Here is a 17,559-nt window from a genome sequence, read left to right on the forward strand (position 1 = left end):
CACAGTAACTAGTAAGAGAAGCACAATGAATAATTGACAGCATTTATTAAGTGTTTTAGTACATTACTAAGTCCTGAGGGTACTGGTACAAGCAAACAACACAGTCCCTGTTCTCCAGGAGTGTCCACTCTAATGGGCCAAAGGAGACAACCCTGGAAAGGGAGTGGGTGAAGAATGGGCCAGAGTGTAGAACTGTTGACCAGGGAGCGAGGTAGAACTCTGCTTCTAAGCATTCTCTTCAGGGATATGGAGTCTTCAGGCGGGCTGGAGGGGCTCGGGGAGGCCAAAGGGACAGTGGGAAATGGCCCCTGCTGCTCCAGCATGCTGGGCTCCATGGGTGTTCATATCTATTTTGTCTGTATCCTTCTGGGTGCTTGCATCATCTGTCCCTACAATGATGCTCCACGTAACCAAGTGAGAATGGTCCATTTGTGTTTCAGGTCAACTTAGCCCATGTCGAAGCAGCAGATTGTTTCCTAGAAACTAACCTAAAGGAACTTCCTTCAAGAGAAGCTCAGCTTGCAAGTCTCCAGAGCACGACCGAGTTTGATATCCTTGTTATTGGTGGAGGAGCAACAGGATCTGGCTGTGCATTAGATGCTGTGACTAGAGGTAAGACCTGACGTGGGTGGGGGCGACCTAAGTGGCTGTCTGATTTCATCACAAACAGTAATTTACTTTTATTAAATGTACTGATTACTGTGCTCATAAAATCGTGGCTTTGTGATCGTGAATGCATTGTGGAAGAGATTTGGCTTATGACCTGTTTTAATCCAGTTGCCCATACATCATAGTGGGAATGGAAGCGGTAAGTATATGCTCCTTATTAAGTGAAAAACCACTAATGAACATCATTGTGCTTTGGACAGAATGACTATTGATTTTTGTGTAGCAGAGTGAGTAGCCCTTTGAATTATGTGAGTACTCAAAGGACTAATGATTTTTGTCACTGTGGATTTTTCCTGGTTTGAAAATGCGCTCTCCTAAAGCAAATTTCAACTTTTCCAAGATTGAATAGATTTGCCTTAGATCGGTGCTTAAGGCACAAAGACATCAAGTCAGGCGCTCAGGGTCATATATTTAGTTAGTGACAGAGGTAGGATTTGAGCCTAGGTCTTCTGCACTGGCTTCTCTTCCATTATGTTAGACCAACTATATATCTACTTTATATCTTTATACACGAATAAAGAAAAGCTAGATAGCAAAATGTATTGGGTGCCTGACTTGGGATCAGGAAGACCCAAGTTTAATTCTGGCTTTAGATATTTACTAGCTGTGTGACCCTGGACAGAACATCTAACCCTGTAGCCTCTGTTTCTGCTTCTGTAAATGAGCTGGAGAAGGAAATAGCCAATCACTCCAGTATTTTTGCCAGGAAAACCTCAAAAAGAGTCATGAAGAGTTGGACACAATTGAAAAACGAGTAAACAAAAAAAGACATCTTGGATGGACATTGAAAAACAACCTATAAGCTGGATTTACTGTCATTTAGAAAAATAATAGTGATAATAATAGCTAAAATTTACATAGTATTTACTATGTGCCAGGCACTGTGCTAAGCACTTTACAATATCTCATTTAATCTTCATAAAAATCTTGGGACAGATAGGTGTTATTATTATTTTCCTCATTATATAGATGAAGAAACGGGCAAACAGTGCTTAAGTAACTTGCCCAGGGTCATACAGTCATTAAGTGTATGAAGTTGGATTTGAATTCATGTGTTTCTGAATCTCAAGTCTAATGTTCTAGGTGTTGCATCACCTAACTGCTGCTAGGAGGTCCAGAACAGGCCAGATCATATTTCAGAAATTGCCTGCTTCTCTAAATATTTTATTTCAGGGAAATTATATATATAACTGTTTTATTGAACATCACAATCTCAAAAGAACCGAAAGTGTAACTAACCCATGAGGCAATGGAAAGGCTCATGATGGGCATTAAAAGGCTTCAGCAAAAGATTTTCTGTCTAATGACTGAACCTTAAAGAAAAAATACCAATGTAGTGTAGTATCAATGATGAGTTGTGTGTCAGAAATGGTAGGAAAGAATTATTGAAGAGACCCAAAAAGGATAAATGCTAGCTGTTTAGTGAGAATAAATGATGGAGGACCCATGTATGTACCCAGTGTTATAATTCTCTAGCATGCTGGGTAGATTCTTAGATCTTTTGGAAAGATCTAGTAATGAATGACTAGAATAAGACCACTTGGAGCAGCTGTTTTCTGTCCTGCAGAAGGAGCATTCCTCACACTAATGAGATCCACGATTCTTCTAAGTTGTTGCCACTGATTATTGCAAAAAGAGCTAAGCTTTCCAGGTAGAATCAGGCTTTTCTTACTTGATAGGGAAAGAGAGATCTTTTGACAAGCTTGGAGTGCAGTAGATCTCTCAAGTTCCTTGTCCTTCAATAGGGAGATGGTGCTTAGGATGCTGCCTTCCTGTTTGGGTTTAGCCCCCAAATTAATTTAATTGTGTTAGATCTTGTCAGGCTTCCATTTTTTCATCTATAGTATAACAGAGGGATAAGGAGGCAACCTTTGAATAGTAGATAGAAAGACATGGATTCAAGTCCTGGCTCAAACACAGACCAGATCAGTCAGCTAGCAAAATCTGTCAAGCCCCTACTGTGTGCAAGGCAATGTGCTAAGTACTGGGGATGCAGAGAAAGGCAAATGGCAGTTCCTGCTCTCAAGGAACACATAGTCTAACAGGAGAGAAAACATGCCAACAATTATTTCCAAATAAGCTATATACAGGATGCACTGACATCTTTTCCATTGTATTAGTTCATCCATCTATCTGTCATTCCATTTATCCATCCATCCATCCATTCATCCATGTGTCTGTCTATCTTTTTGTGTATCTCCATCCATCTATCTAAATATCTTGATCAGGATAAATAGGAAATAATCAACAAGTGGAAGGTACTAGAATTGAGAGAGACTGCAAAAGATTTTCTGTCTGTATGACTGTGGACTAATGGTTTAACCTTAAATAAAAAAAAATAGATACCAGTGTAATGTGCATTCAAATAGGAAGATGAAAGCTCAGGTCTTCCAGCTCCTCTCTCCCCCAAATAGTAATAAAGATAGTAACTAATACTTACACTATCATCTCACAGGTTATTATGAGGAAAACACCATTTAACTGCAAGATATCTTCATAAATGTGAGGTTGTGGATCCATAAGAGTGCTATTTCTTCTGTTTTGGGTCATGATCATACAAGTCATGAGAAGGCATTCTTTGAAAGTTACTATGATCCCAAGTATGTCCCCTGGTGGCCAATCTTGTAACGGCTCTCTGAACCATCCCAGGATACTCCTCAGATGGCAGAGACATGCAATCCATCTCCAAATGATTCAGTCTGGTTGGGATCTTGACAGAGCTTTTTGTTCTAGTGACTGACATTCCTCAGTCACACAGGCTTGTAATTATGTTATTCTTGACTCCTCACTTGTCATCTATTGCACATAGATAATCTTTGCCAAAATTTGTATTTAAAAAATCTTTTTATATGCCTTCTTTTTTCCATTCAAGGAACTGCCCTGGTAGATGCTTTTATCACCCCTTGTCGTGGGTTTCCCTGCCTCAAATCTCTTCTCATTCTAACCCATCTTCTGCTCAGCCCATCAAAATGGTTTTCCTGAAGTATAGGCTTGACTCTGTCACCCCATTTGAGATTTTCTTGGGAGATATTGAACTGATTTGACATTTCCTTTTCCAGCTCATTTTCATATGAGGAAACTGAGGCAAATGGGGTTGAATGACTTGTCCAGGGTCACACAGCTAATAAAGGTCTGAGGCTGGATTTGAACTTAACCCTTCCTGATTCCAGGCTCAGTGCTATATCTGTTTCATTACATAGGTGCCCTCAAGATGCTCTAGAGCAGTGATGGTGAATCTTTTAGGGGGCGGGTGATGTCCTCAGATGTACGTGGAGAGGGGGAGGGGAGAAGCCTGGCCTCACATCCCTCTGGCTAGAAAGCAAGACAAACTGGCTAACTCTGCTGGGCTGATGGTGTATGTGCCCACAGAGACAGCTCTGAGTGCCCCCTCTGGCACACGTGCCATAAGTTTACCACCATGGCTTTTTTAGAGACTTTCTGTTCCTTCTGGGATCAAATATAAAATGCTTTTTTTAAAAAGCATTTAAAGTTCCTTACCTAGAGTGCCCCTTCCCTTTCTAGTATTCTTAAACTTGATTCTCCTGAATCTTCTCTATAATTTGGGAACACTGGTTCACACCATGCTTCTTACTCAGTGCTCCGTCTCCTGCCCTTGTGCCTTTCCATATTCAGTGGACATCTAGGTGGTGCAGTGGATAGAGCACTGAACCTGAAGGCAGGAAGATTCATCTTATGTCTTAGATACCTACTAGCTGTGTGACCCTGAGCAAATCATTTAATCCTGCATGCCTCAATTTCCTCATCTGAAAAGGACCCAGAGAAGGAAATGGCAAGCTACTCCATCTTTGCCAAGAAAATCCCAAATGAAGGCATAGAGTGAGGCATGACTGAACAGCAGCAGCAGCAACAGCAACAATAACTGGAATACTCTTCCTTTGTCTCTAGCACTTTGCAGAGTCCCTGGCACATTGAGCTAGATTCCTGATCCTTCTTTATATCTTAAATCAAATGTAGTCTTCTAGAGGCTTTTTTTGCTTCCCTCTGTAAATCTTGAAATCTCTCAGACTTGTGAATGTTAAAAATTTCCCCATCGGGGAATTCTCAATTGGAACAAATTCCCTACTGAGAAACATTCCCCATTTTGAGGTGAGAACTCGCCAGGATCAGAAATGGGAGGATCTCTACCCCATCCCTACTTAAGAATGCTTTAGGGCAGAAAACTCTTTGCTAAACAAAGAAAGTACTTGGATCCATGCTTATGGTGGGGCAAGGAGTTCTTTGAGCCAGGCCTGTTTTTAGAATTGATACAATGGGATGCTAGGTACCTAAAAGGATTGGGCAAGTTTTTTCTTGATGAGATTAGTTGACTCAGCTGTGTTCTCTTGTTCAGACTTACTGAGATTTGGTCAACACAGCAGGAATTTAGATGAGCAGTCCTTTGGAAAGCGTCTACAGTGATTGGTAGATGTAGGGACTTAGGGGAGGTGACATGGGAGAAAAACCCCTATATAAGAAAAAGCAGAATCTCTTGAGGATATTCCTTTTGGAGAATTCCTTTTGGAGGATCTCTGATGAGGACCTCTTGGGAAGAATCTCTTGAGAGAGGCTCTGGAGAAGGGAAGCTCTTGGAGGACAATCTCTAAGGAGGTCTCACTGGAGCTCCTCTAAGGGGACTCTGTCCCTCTGGAGGCTCTGGAGAGATGCCCATTGGAACAGTCTCTGGCTGGAAGGCTCTCTGGTGAAGTCAGCTGAGATGGAGCTGGCCTGGTGTCACTAGAATCCTTGTTTAGTCAGACCTTGTGGTGAGTGTTAAAAAACTGACTGATTTCTCTCTTAAGGCTCAGGTCTAGGCCATATTGGCTTGAGGCCCTTCATACTTATTCCTTTCTTACTCTCTCTCTCTCTTTCTTTGATTACTCATTGTATTGTTAATTAAAATCTCTATAAAACCCAATTGACTTGGGTATTTGAATAATTGGGAATATTTCCCTGGCGACCACCTTATATTTGATTTAAAACCCAAGACACTGTAGTGAAACATATTTCTGCGGTCAAATTTACTCACCCTCTCTTATATCTATCACAATTTATATCTTTCACTATTTTAATCACTACAGTTTAAGACCTCAACCATTTTAAATCTCACACCTCGCAGACCTTCTCCCACCCCACACATGGCTCGTGCTTTCCCTTTGAGATTGCTTTCCATTTACATTACACTGAATGCATCTTTTTTGTATGTGGAGACTCCTCAAGGATAAGGACCGTAAATTTATCTTCCTTTATCCCCAGGGCCTAACAGGAATAGAGTAGATACTGATTGAGTGTTGGATATTCTAGCATTCCCTCTGGACCATTAGAAGGAATCAGAGTAGGATTTTGTTGAGGGCAGGCCACCTCTCTGGCACTCTGTAGTTCTCTGGGATATCCTCCCCCCCTTCTTTAGTATCACAAGGTTTGTGATTCCATTAGTGTGGATGCTCTCTTCCCCAGTGTGGATCACCTCTCTTCTGTGCCTTCAGTGAATTTCATGAATTCCTGGCATAGTAGGAAACTCTACTCTGTTTCCTCCCCTACCCCTCACCCCCAGCTTCCCCATCACACCTGGTTGCCAGCCTTTTGTTGATGACTCTGTCCAAACTTAACTAGTTTGGGTCTTGGATGCTGAGAAGTTTTTACAGCTTAGTAGTACCTGCCAGAATTTTTACTCTATTGATAATAGCCTTTAGGAAACCAGAGTCAGAGCCTTACCAACTTGAGACAATGAAGTAGGACTTTAATGGAGCCAAGCATCAGTAGCATTATGAATTTTAGAATTTGAAAGCTCCCTAAATTTATCTAGTCTAAGTCCTGCATTTTACATTTGAGGAAACTGAGACCTGCTTAGGCTAAGTGATTTGTTCAGGGTCACGTAATTAATTTAGGTGAAAAAAATCTTGAATGAATTACATAAACTTTCTTATCTTATTTGTAGAATGTAATTAATTGATTATTCAGAAAGACATTGAGGATGAAAAGCTCTTAATATGCATAAAGCCTTCAAAAGATAAATCAAGTCCCTTGAGTCAGAAACACGATTCTTCATTTGGTAATTTTTAAAACTAGATGAATTCCCAGAGAAAAGACAGTAGGAATTGGCCTTCACATCAGTGTATTTTTAGCTTTATTTTGAGGTTTTGGTTATGTATGACTGCTCTTACAACAGTGACCAATATGGAAGTGTGTTTTGCATGACAATAAAAATGGAAAAAAATAAACTAAATGGATACCCATGTGTGTTCCATAGGAATCCATTCAGTGTGAAGAAAACCCATACAGGTGGCATCATGGGGATAGTGTTAGACTTAGAATTAGAAAGATCTAAATTCAGATCTTAACTTGGATACTCACTAGTTCTGTCACTCCTGGGCAAGTAATTTAACCTCCTCTTACCTCAATTTCCTGGGATAATAGTACTTTTCTTCCAAGTTTGTTGCAAGGATCACATGAGATAATATTTTAAAAGTATTCCATAGATCATAAAATACCACATAAATGCTAACTATTATTTTATGATGATGATCTACAGTATGTTGAGTCAACTCCCTATGGTGAATTTTTGGCAGGACATAAATGAGAGTCACAAAGGATAGGGAGGAATATGGATAGGTTTAATTCATTTTTGATTCACATTGAGTAAATGCTGACATGGATTATAAATACTCTTATTAATGGGTCATCAAACTTAAGCAAATAGTATAACAAACCCTAAAACTGTTAGAGATCTATTTTTCAGAGCTTTATAGAGATCTTTCTTATTTTTAATGGACATGATGTTTGAAAAATTGAGGAGTTCAGAGTTACTCAAAAGTATTACCACTCTAGATTCTACATTAGTCATGTGGTAATTAATTTCACGAGCAGCTTGGGGGTGCAGTGGATTGTGTGCCCAGCCTAGAAGACTCATCTTCTTGAGTATAAATGTGGACTTATTCGTTTACTAGCTGTGTGACCTTGGGCAAGTCATTTAGTCTTATTTACCTCAGTTTCTCATTTGTAAAATGAGCTAGAAATGAAAATGACAAACTACTGTATCTTTTTGTCAAGAAAACCCCAAATGGGGCTGTGAAGAGTTGGACAGGAATGAAATGACTAAACCACACACACACACACACACAATTCTGTGTGTGGGTTTTAAAACTTGTGCACATGATTAATAATTTCTAAGGAAAAGGATATGCATTTTTAATATCTTAGGCACATTGGTTATGGTTTTAGAAAACCCCACAGATTAGCTAGGTTATATTTGCATATTGGTTTTTATGGTTTATTTAAAGTAGTTGGTAAACTCATTTAGCTCTACAAGTACAGTTTTCATGCTTGTTTCCATAATGTTGGTAGGTAGGCCTCCAGGGGAAAGTAGAATTGTAATTAAAATGTACAAAGAATTGCTGAAGGTAATCTATATTTATCCTTTTACTGCATTTTCTGATCGTATCAGTAGCGTTCTGAAGTGTGAAATAATCATAGGCATTTGGTTAATGACTTGTTCATTGTTGCTGTTCATTCATGGAATTTGCTCTTTTATTATGTTTGATGCTTCACTTAACAACAAATTTTGCTTTCTCTGTCTTTGATATGTTTTCACCCAATTATTCCTGATTGTATCCATTAATCTTTAGTCACATTTGACAAAAATAAATTACTGTGATCTTTTAAAGTTACCAATAATAATTAGATTTTTCAGGACATCAAAGTTTTGGAGGGCCAGTAGACATTAAAGCTCTTGTATATCATGGGTGCCCATGCTATTTTATCGGTGTGATTTTGGGGGACTCAGAAGAGGATGGTGAAGGAAAAGCTACATATTCTTTATATCCAAACATGAGCTATTTTTACCAACCAAATCCATTTCCTCCTAACAGTGGTCAGATTGCATTTGCTTTTTAGAGGTTATTGTTTTACCAACACAACAACACCTGGCTCTCCTCTTCCTCTCCATCCCTCTCTTCTCCTCATCCCTGCACTCCATGGTCAATTATGGTATAAAGAGAAAGGTTGATGTATCAGAAAGAAGATGCTCCCTGATGATCTGGATTTTTTCTTGGACCACAAATTCAGAGTCCACTTTGTGAGATGGCAGCTGTGATATTATTAAACTTCACTGAGAGAGGACAGAATCAGTATTCATTGGGCTGAATGTGAAGTCTTGTGTTTAGCTCTAGACACCATGCTTTAGGAACAGTATTGATTAGCTGGCCTGTGTTCAGAGTAGAATAATTAGCTTGTTAAAGGCCTTGAATTCCTGCCACATGAGGGATCATTTGAAGGAACTAAGGATGTTTAGCTTGGTGAAGAGAGTTTGGCAAAAGAGACAATAGTTTCCTTTTAAATATTTGAAAAGCTGTCATGTGGAAAAAGAACTAGGGCTGTTCTACTTTGCCTAAATAACCCTGGCTTTCTTTTCTTCAGTCTTGAGGATTTGGAGTCAAGAGCCCTGGATTTGAATCTTGGCTTCTTCAAACACTAGCCCTATGATTCCAGGCAGGTCATCAAAATTCTTTAAACCTAGTTTTCTTATCCGTGAAATGGGAATCTTCTATTTATGCAGTCACTTTTTGGTAGTAGAGTAATATAAAAGTGCTCCATAAGCTTTGGGGTACAATATAAATGTGAATTGCTTCTTTTAAGTCAACAGGCACTAATTGCACATGGAGCAGTACATACAACACTATGGCAGATGCAGGAGATGGAAAGAAAAAAAATGAAACAGTCCTTGACTTATACAAGCTTCAATGCTATGAAGGGATATAATAAATGTACTTGTAGCATTTGGGGTGCCCGCTTTGCCACACTAGAAACCTACTCTAGATGTCAACATCCATCCAAAGCCCCATTGCTCATGAACCCCTATAAATACTCACTTTTACCAGCCAGCCAGAGGGCACCTTAATTCAAAAGAGAAGACATTAAGGTCCATCACACTGAAAGTAATTAACTGGAATAGGATAAAAAATCTCCAGTTCCCAATATACCTAGTTTATACTTTCCCACTAGTGAAGGAGAGCACATATCGAGCAAAGGTAACCAGGAATACATCTAAACATACCTAGACCCAGATGGAGAGTATTGAAGAAGTAACATGAGATGAAGTAGATAGAGTGTCATACTTCATGCAGGGAAGACACTTGAGTTCAGTTCTACTGTAGATATTTTTGTGACCATGACTAATTCTCTTAACTTTATCTTTCTTTTTTGCAAAATAGAGTAATAACCTACTTCTCAGGATTGTTATAAGGATCAAATGAATAAATAATTAATTATTAATTTTCATATAATTAAAAATAAATAAAAATAATAAAAATAATAAAATAAATATAAAAATAATAAAATAAAGAAAAAAAGAAGAAAGAAGATTATTTCAAACTTTCAAGTGCTGTATGAAATTCAATTTTACTTTATTTTTAATTCCAAATTTACTCCCTCCCTCTTCTTCCTCCCTTACCCACTGAGAAAGCAAGGAAAACAAAACCTATTATGAATACATATGGTCAAGGAAAATAAATGACCACTTTAACCATGTTCTTTCCCTTCCCCCCAAATATTTCAGTATGTACTCCAAGTCCTATTTCACCATGAGAGCCCTCTGGAATCATGATTGGTCATTTTATTGATCACTGTTCCTGTCTCAAAATTATTTGTCTTTATGATATTATTTTTGTATGAGTTGTTCTGGTTTGTCCCACTCTATATCAGTTCATATAAGTTACTCTGAGTCTATTTCCTTATTAATTTCTCATATCACAATTGTATTCTATCACATTCATGTACCATAATTTTTTAGCTCTTCCCCTATTAATAGGCACTCCCTCAGTTTCCAGTTTTTTTGCCACCACAAAAGGAGGCATTATAAATATTTTTGTAGATGTAGAGACACTTTTTTCTTTGATTTAATTAGGCATATAGATCTAGTGGTAGTATCACATTCCAGTGCTAAAATGAATTATTTTATCATTGACAGTATCTAGGGAACATTGGTGAGGCAGCACATGCCAGGAACTCATGTAAATAGAGCACATTCATGGGCAACTTACTTATATCTCTGTTGCTGTGGTGTTGCTGACTTCTTCATAATACTTTCTGATGATCTTGTTGAATAGATCCTTTCTTTCTTGCTATCTTCTGGACTCTCATTCTTTATGGCCATTTCTAGATTTTCTATTTATATCTGTGAGAAACAGTGGCTAAAAAATCTCTTTCCGACAAGGGCAGGTTAATACATCTTTAAGCCACAGACAACACATATATCAAAGTATAGTTTAAAAAAGCCAGCCAGAAGGTCCCAAACTAAGATTAAATCTGTTTTTTTGACTATTTCCGTCTATTGCTGATTTAAAGCTTAGGGTTTCAGACTATCTAAGTTTTAGATTAGAAATTCCATGTAACTCCTATTTAATACTTTATAGGAATACTGAGAATCAAAAACTCATTTTGAGAGCCCCACCAAAAACTACCAGGAGGGACTATGTGGAATTTGAAGATACATAGTCTATTTTTCTTCCAAGATCTTTGACTGGCATACAAATGGATTTGAACAATTGAACCAGAAATAAGCCTAATAAAGAAGGCAAGGTCATTGTCCTACTTTCTTGGCTCACATTCCTAGTAGATATGTTTACCAGCATCAAAATCCTTAGTATTTGTTCTATGTGGAGAAGTTCAAAATCACTGTATTTCCCTACCTATAGATAAGTTAATGCAAACAATTTGAACAAGGAGAGTGTAGTTAAAAAATGGGAATGTTTGGATGTGTCCTTGTAAGAGATGACATTTGAGTTGAGCCTGGAAGATTGACTAACACTCCAAAGAAGTGAGAAATAAGGGGCATGAAGTTTTGGACATTCATGGAATTTGCCAGCATGGAAAGAGGAGATGGAGCATTGTATTAGGGGATCAACTACTAGACTGTGAGTGAAAAGCTTTTCAAATATTCCTTTTTTTCTTAGCTTTCTCCTTAAACAACTATGGTATGGTGTAGGTTTTTATATTTATTTTAAAGGCTAAATGCAAGTACCATGAGTCATTGGGAGTGGGAAGTCAAAGTCCAAGAAGGAAATGATTTTAATTTCTCAGTACATCAAAGGTAAGCACAAATGAAAGTGAAGTTTAAATAGGATTATGTAGAGTACTCTGAGGGTAGAGTACTTTGGCTATGATTAGTCCAATGTCAAGAGATAATGGTAGAAAGGGCAGAGGTCTATTTTGACAGGGGCCAGGTTGTAGGTCGCTTAACTGGTAGATGAATGATGAGTAGAAGTGATTGGTGTCAGTGTCCTTTTTACATATTACTTTATGTATAGCAATAGTATGGATAGGAAATCTTCAATAAAATGATAGAACAATTTTTGGAACTGTCCCTCAAAATAGTTTGAAGTCAAATTAGCAATATAGGAACTTGAAATTTGGGATAGGGAGGCATGAATTTTTTTTTTTAATTTGGAAAATTTTATTTAATTAATTTATAATATTTTCCCATTGTCACAAGATTCCTGTTCTTTTCCTCCCCTTCCTTTATCTCCCTCCCATAGTTGATATCCAATCCCCCTGGGTTTTACATGTGTCATTGATCAAGATCTATTTTCATTTTATTGATATTTGCACTAGGGTGATTGTTTTAGAGTCTGCATCCCCAGTCATATCCCCTTTGATGCATGTCATCATGCATTTGTTTTTCTTTTCTGTTTCTACTCCCACAGTTTTTCCTCTGAATGTGGATAGTGTTTTTTCTTGTAGATCCCTCCAAGTTGTTCAGGATCACTGCATTGACACTAATGGAGAAGTCCATTACGTTCGATTGTACCACAGTGTATCAGTCTCTGTGTACAATGTGCTCCTGGTTCTGCTCCTTTCACTCTGCATCAATTCCTGGAGGTCGTTCCAGTTCACATGGAATTCCTTCAATTCATTTGGGCACAATAGTATTCCATCACCAACAGATACCACAATCTGTTCAGCCATTCATCAATTGGAGGGCATCCCCTCATTTTCCAATTTTTTTTTGCCACCACAAAGCGTGAGGCTATGAATATTCTTGTACAAGTCTTTTCCCCTATGATCTCTTTGGGGTATAAATCTTGCAGTGATATGGCTGGATCAAAGGGCTGGCAGTCTTTTAGACTCTTTGGACACAGTTCCAAATTGCCCTCCAGAATGGCTGGATCAATTCACAACACCACCAGCAATGTATTAATGCCCCAGTTTAGGCATGAAGTTTTCAAACCTTGCTGGATTAAGATGACAAAGAGTTAAAAGCCTGACAGGAAAAAGTTGCAAAAACTCTATTCCCACATTCAACAAACTCAGGTAGCACTTATCAGTAAAATTATTGGCAAATTGAAACTTTTGTGAAACCTGTATCTTGGTAAGGGTCTCTGTGTGGGGCTATTCTAGCATTTCTAATTAACTAATTAAAATTTATAGTGCATTGTGCTTACAAATTATGACCCCAATTACATTGCATATTTACCAGACATTTCAGATAAGGAGTCATCTTTGTTTGTATTGTTGATTCAGTTGCTGAGTATGCAAATTATTTAAAGGACCAATATAAATAGACAATTTAGAACTTTTATATACACTTTGAATGCTTGTTCCTCTATAGGAAAGAGATTGGTTAATTTCAGCAGTCTTTACCTTTAAAAATCAGTGCTGTCCTCTCTTAGTGATGTTTTTGGTTATGGTTCACCTAATCTCTAGTATCCTAAAAAGGTATGCAAAATATGTGAGCCTTGGCTATCATCTGTCTCAGTTTATTTCCTCTCTTAAGTGGACCTTTTTCCCAAGAGATAAATACTAATAGATACTAAATCAATTCAACATGTAAAATTCCATTAAAATAAACAGATTCCCTTATAGAAAATGCCAAGTCAAAACATAGGCCATCACTTATGCTGCTGAAACTGCAGGCTGCTTTGGTGGGTGGGGAGATGGAGTTCTAAAGAAAAGAAGCCTCTGCTTCACATTTCTATCCTTTGGTTCTTATCCACAAGGTCCTAATTTTAGTGCCAGAGAGTCCTTTGTTTGGCTTTTAAAGCCTGTAATAATCTGACCCCTTCTTATCTTCCAGAGTTCAAGCATCATGTTTGGCACCTAATAAGTGCTATAATAATGCTAGCTTTTGTTGAATGAATGTTGTCATTTTATTACATCCCACCATGTGTACTGTGGGCCAGTGACTCTTGCCTGGACTGTTCCTTCCATAAGGCACTCCATCTCCCAATTCCACGCATTTTCATTGGCTTTTTTTGGCCTTTCCCCATACCTGGACTTCTGTTCTTCCTGTAAGCCTCCTTGTTGCACTGACTTCTTTAAGTCTTAGTTAAAAAAATAATTTTCAATAAGAGGTATTTCATGAGTCCTCTCAATTCTGAAGCCTTCCTTCTGAGATTACCTCTGGTTTATCCTGCCTTTTTCTTTTTGTATATAGTAGCTGGTAGGTTAACTCCCACATTAGTTCGAGTTTCTAAAGACTTTCTGCCCTCAATGCTGGCATGGTGCCTGGCACATAGTGGGTGCTTAATAGATGATTGTTGACTTGAAAAGACTTCCAGAAGCTATTGAGAAATGAAGCTCCATAACTTGGCTTAGATTTGCTCAAAGTCATACAGATGAGAGGGTGGGATTTTTGAACCAAATTCTCTGATTTAGAATCTTTTTTAATACTCATGTTGCCCCTTAGTACTCACATATACAGGTCATAATAAGAAAGGCAGAGCTATAGATGTATGTTAAAGTTTGCATGTTTTGGCCACCTTAGTGCCCCTGATTCTTTCAAGACTTGTTTATGTTCTGTAGAAGACCTAAAAATTAGAGATTTGCTACAAATGAATCAGCAGTGGAATCTGGTTATTTTAAGGGTGCTGAAGGGACCCTTTTCTTTCCACACTTTCACATTACAAAGACAAAGAATAAATGGAAGAGCTGCAAGAACATTGGATTTGGAGTCAAGATCTGGGTTTAAATATCTAGAGGACAAAGAGAAGTCTAGTTGTGTATTTCCATCCACCCAGTAGAATGTGGACTCCTAATGTGCTGTTTTATACTGTTATTTGGAACCCCTTTGCCCACTATGGAACTATTTTGACTGAGATCTTAATAAATATTTGTTGGTTTGGGAAGGTATAGAAAGAACAACGCCACAAAAGTAGGGTTGTATAAACTTTTTGAGGTTCATTTTTATCAGGCAAAGGAGGCAAAGAGTTACTTTAGCTGTTTGAGGAATGGCAAAGTCTTTTACTTTCTGTTGGGAAATTTGGCCTATAACTGGATACTGAAATCGGTCTTTGTTTGATTACCTTTTTGAGTATTTGGTTGTTTTTTAGTTTTCTGTTACTACAGCTCTTCTGGGGATTAGAAACTGAACCTTGCATGTTTATATCTCTAGTGGTTGGGGAAGAACTTAGAAACTAATTGTTCTTTAATTCCAAGAATGGAGAGATTAACTTTAATTTAGTTCCTTTAGGACTCAATGTTTTTTGGACTTATGACCTGATTAGTCTTTTGTCAAGGACACCTGATTGGTTTATCGATTTCATTTCCTTTTTGAACCATTCTGGAGTTTCTTGTTGTTTCATGCTTTCTTGGGTAAGTTTTATATTTCACCAGGCATTATATTGCTTTTCTTTGTCTTGTAACATTTTAAAGATAGTTTTGTAGTCTCTTTGAAGATTTCATACTCATCTTTTGCTTAGGATTTGAGAGTTTTCTTTTAAAAATTGTTTTACCTTTTTTAGATGAGGTTTTTGTTTTGAAATCTTTGGTATTTCATTGTTTTTCATTATATTCTCTTTATCATTCACTTTATAACTTCTCCTTTTGCTGATCAATATATTCTCAAAATTGGATTGCAAAACTGCCTTAGACTCTTCATATATTTGGGGGTGGTGTAGGGTTCACCAGCTTCTGTTCCTGCCTTGGGAAGAGCAGGACTCATTACAGCTAGGTTTCAGCTTTCTTTCTAGTCTGGCAGTCACATTATGCTTTCAGCATCTAAATTTCTCACTTGGTTCTACTTTCCTTCTTGTGTCCGAGCTGAGTAAACGTCATCAACTTTTTCCTAGATGGGGTGATAGCAGGAAGGGTGATCTGCATCTCACTCCATGAATATTAGTAATGGTCAACTCTAATTCCCCAGGGCATATTAGTTTTCCTTTTCTAGTTTGTCTTGCAAGGTAGATACTTTTAGACCTTTGCCCTCATCCAGTTCTTCTTTGGGATCTTTAAAAATTTTTTTTTATTTAATTAATTTAGATTTTTTCCCATGGTTACATGATTAATTTTTTTTCCCTTCTTTCCTCTTCCCCCCTCCCAGAGCCAATTGGCAATTCCACTGGGTTTTACATGTATCATTGTTCAAAACCTATTTCCATATTATTACTATTCACAATAGTGATCATTTAAAGTCAACATTCCCAATCATATCCCCATAGAACCATGTGATCAATCATATGTTTTTCTTCTGTGTTTCAGCTTTCTTTGGGATCTTTTGGCTGCTGTATCAAATCTGTTTCTAGCTCTTTGCCTTAGTCTATAAGGATGATATGGGAGGATTTTGGTGGAGGATTTTTATCTCTTGTTGGCATAGTACCTAAATCCAGGTCTGGGACCTTTTGCAAGGGCTAACAAGGATCCATGTAGCAAATTTCCAGTGGCAACTGGTGGCATAGCCTTGTGGGACTACTTGCAACAGTGGCTTGGACATAGGAATGAGAAAATTAGACATAATTCATAAGTTTGGAGAAATGATATTTATGTTTTTTAGGTTAATTGAGCAAGAAACCAGAAACTCAGTTTTCCCCATGATGACCTTGTATGGGCTTAGAACTAAAAGTTATTTGTGTGGGGTAGCTCTCATGCACAACTATTTTGGGAGTGGGCAGAGGTGTTGGAAGTTACCATTTCAAGCTGGTTTCTTTCTTAACTTGGCTGATTTTTTCTTTGAATATTATTTCATCTTTCAATAACAATTATCCTCCTTACATTGAGGGTGGTATAGGTATTATTTAATGAAAAATGTAGTGATTTCCTTAACAAACTTTATAAAATATGTGCCTTGATCACTAGATGGAAAAACTGGTAGTCCTGATTATGACATGAATTTAAGAAATTTTTTTACCACTGTTGGAGAATCTGATTTTCTACATGGGTTGTCTTCTGTCCATCCTGAGAACAAATTTATTACAACAATATAATATTTGAATTTCTGAAACTTGGGGAGGTATATGTACTATGTCTAGAGACTCAAGAAAGGGCTTAGAAGTTTCTAGATTGTGTATAAATATTTTGACTGACTGGCCTCTGTAAGCTTTGACAGGTAGGTCAGGTTATTAGTAATAGTCTTCAGTTACTTTAGCAAAATGTGGGGCAATCTAATATCATTATGATCCTGTCATCATCCCTCTTTTGCTTGTGTGGGGAAAGGAGAAGTTCATGTGGGTTAAGGTGGGAAAGGAAGATTTGGTTATCATCATAAATTATCTAGATGGAGCACACATCCAGCAATTTCCTATGCATCCTATTCATTATCAGGAGCAAAACCATGGAGTCTAGACAGGAAGAAAGGATAGGTAGCAAGGAGAGGATAGTGAAAAGGAGAAATGGAGAGAAGGCAAAGGTCTAAGGATTTGGTAGTAGAGTATGTCAGAGCATATCCCTTGGAAACTTCATCAATAATAGTTTGATGGATCTATTCTTTGACAATTGTGATGGTGGAGGGAAATGTGTTGGCATCTATATTTACATAAAAAGATGCACCTTTGGGGTCAATGGGTTCTAGAATTTTGCCCAAACATAGTTGGAATTAATATAAAAAATAGTTGAGTAGTCTAGTTACACAATATGTGGTATCTTTCTCTTTTTCTGGGGAAATTATTAGTTACTTGGACTAGTTTA

At 37.7% G+C, this 17,559-nt stretch overlaps 1 protein-coding gene across 13 annotated transcripts in view; it reads left to right on the plus strand.

Moving 5' to 3' along the window:
- GPD2 (glycerol-3-phosphate dehydrogenase 2) overlaps positions 1-17,559 on the plus strand; it is a 205,853-nt gene that overhangs the window by 106,483 nt on the left and 81,811 nt on the right. For 12 of the 13 annotated variants that reach the window (XM_056793880.1, XM_007494190.3, XM_056793879.1 and 9 more), the window contains exon 3: positions 441-612. In XM_056793880.1, the coding sequence (XP_056649858.1) occupies positions 441-612 (172 nt within the window). Of the gene's footprint in view, positions 1-62; positions 212-440; positions 613-17,559 lie in introns of those variants that run through there. The other variant, XM_056793883.1, reaches the window with a different exon arrangement.

This window comes from Monodelphis domestica, chromosome 4, assembly GCF_027887165.1.
Source record: "Monodelphis domestica isolate mMonDom1 chromosome 4, mMonDom1.pri, whole genome shotgun sequence".
Lineage (NCBI taxonomy): Eukaryota > Metazoa > Chordata > Mammalia > Didelphimorphia > Didelphidae > Monodelphis > Monodelphis domestica.